This window comes from Thalassophryne amazonica, chromosome 13, assembly GCF_902500255.1.
Source record: "Thalassophryne amazonica chromosome 13, fThaAma1.1, whole genome shotgun sequence".
Taxonomy (NCBI): domain Eukaryota; kingdom Metazoa; phylum Chordata; class Actinopteri; order Batrachoidiformes; family Batrachoididae; genus Thalassophryne; species Thalassophryne amazonica.
The window spans coordinates 3,674,581-3,680,718 of NC_047115.1; the positions used below are offsets into that span (position 1 = coordinate 3,674,581).

Genomic DNA, 6,138 nt, shown 5'->3' on the forward strand with positions numbered 1-6,138 from the left:
ACAAACACTGTCCACAAACTCACACACACAAACACTGTCCACAAACACTGTCCACAAACACTGTCCACACACACTGTCCACAAACTCAAACACTGTCCATAAACACTGTCCACAAACTCACACAAACACTGTCCATAAACACTGTCCACAAACACTGTCCACAAACTCACACAAACACTGTCCATAAACACTGTCCACAGACTCACACACACACTGTCCATAAACACTGTCCACAAACTCACACACACACTGTCCATAAACTCACACACACAAACACTGTCCACAAACTCACACAAACACTGTCCATAAACTCACACAAACACTGTCCATAAACTCAGTCCACAAACTCACACACACAAACACTGTCCACAAACTCAGTCCACAAACTCACACACACAAACACTGTCCATAAACACTGTCCACAAACACTGTCCACAAACTCACACAAACACTGTCCACAAACACTGTCCACAGACTCACACACACACTGTCCATAAACACTGTCCACAAACTCACACACACACTGTCCATAAACTCACACACACAAACACTGTCCACAAACTCACACAAACACTGTCCACAAACTCACACACACAAACACTGTCCACAAACTCACACACACAAACACTGTCCACAAACTCAGTCCACAAACTCACACACACAAACACTGTCCACAAACACTGTCCACAAACTCACACACACAAACACTGTCCACAAACACTGTCCACAAACTCACACAAACACTGTCCATAAACACTGTCCACAAACTCACACACACAAACACTGTCCATAAACACTGTCCACAAACTCACACACACAAACACTGTCCACAAACTCACACAAACACTGTCCACACACACTGTCCACAAACTCACACACACAAACACTGTCCACAAAGTCACACACACACACTGTCCACACACACTGTCCACAAACTCAAACACTGTCCACACACACTGTCCACAAACTCACACACACACACACACTGTCCATAAACACTGTCCACAAACTCAAACACTGTCCACACACACTGTCCACAAACTCACACAAACACTGTCCATAAACACTGTCCACAAACTCACGCAAACACTGTCCACACACACACTGTCCACAAACTCACACAAACACTGTCCACACACACACTGTCCACAAACACTGTCCATAAACACTATCCACAAACTCTCACACACAAACACTGTCCACAAACTCTCACACACAAACACTGTCCACAAACTCAAACACTGTCCACAAACTCTCACACACAAACACTGTCCACAAACTCACACACACAAACACTGTCCATAAACACTGTCCACAAACTCAAACACTGTCCAAAAACACTGTCCACACACTGTCCACAAACTCACACAAACACTGTCCACAAACACACACACACAAACACTGTCCATAAACACTGTCCACAGACTCACACACACAAACACTGTCCATAAACACTGTCCACAGACTCACACACACAAACACTGTCCATAAACACTGTCCATAAACACTGTCCACAAACTCAAACACTGTCCATAAACACTGTCCACAAACTCACACAAACACTGTCCACAAACTCACACACACAAACACTGTCCATAAACACTGTCCACAAACTCACACACACAAACACTGTCCATAAACACTGTCCACACACTCACACACACAAACACTGTCCACACACACTGTCCACAAACTCACACACACAAACACTGTCCACACACACTGTCCACAAACACTGTCCACAAACACTGTCCACAAACTCACACACACAAACACTGTCCACACACACTGTCCACAAACACTGTCCACAAACTCACACACACAAACACTGTCCACACACACTGTCCACAAACACTGTCCACAAACTCACACACACAAACACTGTCCACACACACTGTCCACAAACACTGTCCACAAACTCACACACACAAACACTGTCCACACACACTGTCCACAAACACTGTCCACACACTCACACACACAAACACTGTCCACACACACTGTCCACAAACTCACACACACAAACACTGTCCACACACACTGTCCACAAACACTGTCCACAAACACTGTCCACAAACTCACACACACAAACACTGTCCACACACACTGTCCACAAACACTGTCCACAAACTCACACACACAAACACTGTCCACACACACTGTCCACAAACACTGTCCACAAACTCACACACACAAACACTGTCCACTCTAATATGTAATTCAAGAAACAGCGACACTGCCTCGGTAAATCACCACAGTGAAGTTAGTTTTACGTTGGATATTTGACAGACACTCACTCCGGTTTTCCCTTTTCTTTTCTGCGGGTAAACATCCTCTTTGCTCCAGTTAAACCTCTTCTTTGCTCCAGCGACAGAGCGACTCTGAGCAAGTCACTCCCACATTTCAAGTGCGCCCGTATTGCAGACGTTACAGTAAACAAGCGGAGCTTCCTGTTTTCAAAATAAAAGGATATTCAAACCAGAGATAGTGTTTAAAGCTATTGAGAAGCTGTTGAGCGAAAATGCTAATGTTTACATTTAAAATTAATAAAAAATATGAACAGATTCAAAATGTAAAAATAAGAGGTGTATCTCATGCAGTCTGTGGAGTACTATGATTCCACATTGATTTTCAGTCAACTGATCACGTGACCTTAAGGCATTGGAGAGCAAGTCTGGCCCTCTTCTTTGTCAATTGAAAAGTTTGAAATTTTATCCTAGGTTTTCTCCAGTGCCAAATATATCTTGACAATAATTTATCCCACTCATTAAATTGTTGATCTGATATTTCGTTTGGAAGGGTCTGAAACAAATATACTCAACAAAAATATAAACGCAACGCTTTTGGTTTTGCTCCCATTTTGTATGAGATGAACTCAAAGATCTAAAACTTTTTCCACATACACAATATCACCATTTCCCTCAAATATTGTTCACAAACCAGTCGAAATCTGTGATAGTGAGCACTTCTCCTTTGCTGAGATAATCCATCCCACCTCACAGGTGTGCCATATCAAGATGCTGATTAGACACCATGATTAGTGCACAGGTGTGCCTTAGACTGCCCACAATAAAAGGCCACTCTGAAAGGTGCAGTTTTGTTTGATTGGGGGGGGGATACCAGTCAGTATCTGGTGTGACCACCATTTGCCTCATGCAGTGCAACACATCTCCTTCGCATCATCCGTGAAGAGAACACCTCTCCAACGTGCCAAACGCCAGCAAATGTGAGCATTTGCCCACTCAAGTCGGTTACGACGAGCAACTGGAGTCAGGTCGAGACCCCGATGAGGACGACGAGTATGCAGATGAGCTTCCCTGAGACGGTTTCTGACAGTTTGTGCAGAAATTCTTTGGTTATGCAAACCGATTGTTTCAGCAGCTGTCCGAGTGGCTGGTCTCAGACGATCTTGGAGGTGAACATGCTGGATGTGGAGGTCCTGGGCTGGTGTGGTTACACGTGGTCTGCGGTTGTGAGGCTGGTTGGATGTACTGCCAAATTCTCTGAAACGACTTTGGAGACGGCTTATGGTAGAGACATGAACATTCAATACACGAGCAACAGCTCTGGTTGACATTCCTGCTGTCAGCATGCCAATTGCACGCTCCCTCAAATCTTGTGACATCTGTGGCATTGTGCTGTGTAATAAAACTGCACCTTTCAGAGTGGCCTTTTATTGTGGGCAGTCTAAGGCACACCTGTGCATTAATCATGGTGTCTAATCAGCATCTTGATATGGCACACCTGTGAGGTGAGATGGATTATCTCAGCAAAGGAGAAGTGCTCACTATCACAGATTTAGACTGGTTTGTGAACAATATTTGAGGGAAATGGTGATATTGTGTATGTGGAAAAAGTTTTAGATCTTTGAGTTCATCTCATACAAAATGGGAGCAAAACCAAAAGTGTTGCGTTTATATTTTTGTTGAGTGTATAATATTCTCGGCAAAATATTCAGCTTTATTGACTCAGTTCTAGACTCAAAACTTAGTATTGGTATCAAACTCCATCTTATTATGTCCTCTTTTATTTTTTGACTCAATTGGTTAAAATTTAGAGCATAAAGGTCTATCAAATCTTTTGGTATAATTACACCGATATATTTGATGTATTCTTGGTCCCACTTTAATTTGATTCTAGATTTTATGAATTGGCTTGTACTGATAACTTAACAACTGAGTTTTTTTAATGTTCGATTTATAGCCTGAGATAGAGTCAAAATCATCTAAGAGTGACAATAGATTCAAAAAAGAACTCTCTGGGTTTGCAAAATACATGAATTTGGACTAACTGGACAATGCTGTCTTGTTCCTCTATCGAGGTCAAATGAATTTGAGATGACTCCATTAATTTTAAGTTTGCGTTTGGGTTGCAACACAATGCTTGAATAGTTTTAATAACTGTCTGGTGGAAACCAAATTTTTGTAATACTCTATAAAACTCCCAACTAACTCGATCAAATGCTTTTTCTGCCTCGAGACTTAATAATACTGCCTGAATTTCATTTTTAACTATATGATCAATCACATGCAATGTTCAGTGACTATTGTTTTGTGTCTGCCCTTGCTTGACAAATCCTGTTTGGTCAAGGCTTATCATCTGTTATTTTCTATTCTTTTAGCCAAAATATGGGAAAACAATTTGTAATCTTGGTTCAGTCTATAGCTTTCCTGCTCTAATTTATCTTTACTGTCTTTTGGTATCAGTGAGATCATTGATTTTTTTTTTTTTTTCGATGGGGGGGGGTATGCCTGTTTATTGTATGTAACATTCATTATAGGGATCTAGTAATCTTTTATTTCCTTGTACCACTCCAATGGGAAACGTTCGGGTCCCGGTGGCTTATTGGGTTTTAAATGTAATATTGCCTTTTTTAAAAATCTGTTCATATTTTTAATTAATTTTTATAAGTAAACATTAGCATTTTAGCTCAACAGCTTCCAGGTCATGTGATCTGTTGACTCAAAATCAGTGTGGAATCATTGCGCTCCACCGGCTGCATGAAATACACCTCTTGTTTTTACATTTTGAATCTGTTCATATTTTTAATTAATTTTAAATGTAAACATTAGCATTTTCGCTCAACAGCTTCTCAATTACTTTAAACACAGTATCTCTGGTTTGAACGTCCCACCTTTTTATTTTGAAAACAGGAAGCTGGTACTCGACGAAGCCGTCTACTATCTCCGCTTGTTTACTGTAACGTCTGCAATACGGGCGCACTTGAAATGTGGGAGTGACTTGCTCAGAGTCGCTCTGTCGCCGGAGCAAAGAAGAGGTTTAACTGGAGCAAAGAAGAGGTTTAACTGGAGCGAAGAGGATGTTTACCCGCAGAAAAGAAAAGGGAAAACCGGAGTGAATGTCTGTCAAATATCCAACGTAAAACTAACTTCACTGCGGTTAATGAATCTTAATAAAATCTGTAAAACACATTCATTTGATTGAGCTGAACACAGCAAATGAAACGGCTGTTAACTGTTAGTAAGTTTGTCGTTGAAATTGAGCGTTGGCACGATAAATGATTACGTGTTATGACCGTACCGATCAGACTGTGGAATCCGCCTCTACAGACGCTGTGCGCGCCCCCGACACCGGGAAACATTATTTCAGGGGAACTGAATTTCGTACAACACCGGGTTCAGACACACATCGGGCGCTAACTCGAGGATTACCGGGTTTTGACGTCAGTACGACACCCTCACAATTAACAGAAGTCAATTCATTCTGAACCGATCCGTCACTAATCGGAACCAGCTGACGGTTTGTTTCTTTGGACTCACGTTAAAGGCGGGCAGCTGTCCGTCACTCAGCCGCTGAAGTTCTCTGATCAGCTCGGTGGCTTTTTCACAAAACATCACGAAAAGACAAAACAACCTTTAACTTCACGGTTTTAACCGGCAAACAGCAGCGCGGCTTCGCGGCAAAACCGTGTTGTCATCACGTGACGCCACGGAGCGAGCGACGTCGGGGCCTGTGATTGGCCGGGAGACGCACTGGAAAGTGACGTGACCCCGGAGACTGTGTGTTTTATGTTTGATGGCACGAAGAACAAGAAAATACGAGAATATCAACATTGGAAACCTTAAATATATTCATCTTGACAGTTTGACTAGAAAAATTTTAAATTAAAGCTGCATT

General features: G+C 42.0%; 1 protein-coding gene across 1 annotated transcript in view; it reads right to left on the minus strand.

Annotated features, from left to right (window-relative positions):
• The window catches only part of gins1 (GINS complex subunit 1 (Psf1 homolog)), a 31,339-nt gene extending 25,401 nt beyond the window's left edge, over positions 1-5,938 (minus strand). The window contains exon 1 of the mRNA XM_034184863.1: positions 5,781-5,938. Within this exon, the coding sequence (XP_034040754.1) occupies positions 5,781-5,855 (75 nt within the window). The 5' untranslated portion in view covers positions 5,856-5,938. The remainder of the gene's footprint in view (positions 1-5,780) is intronic.
• Between the last annotated feature and the right edge of the window lie 200 nt (positions 5,939-6,138).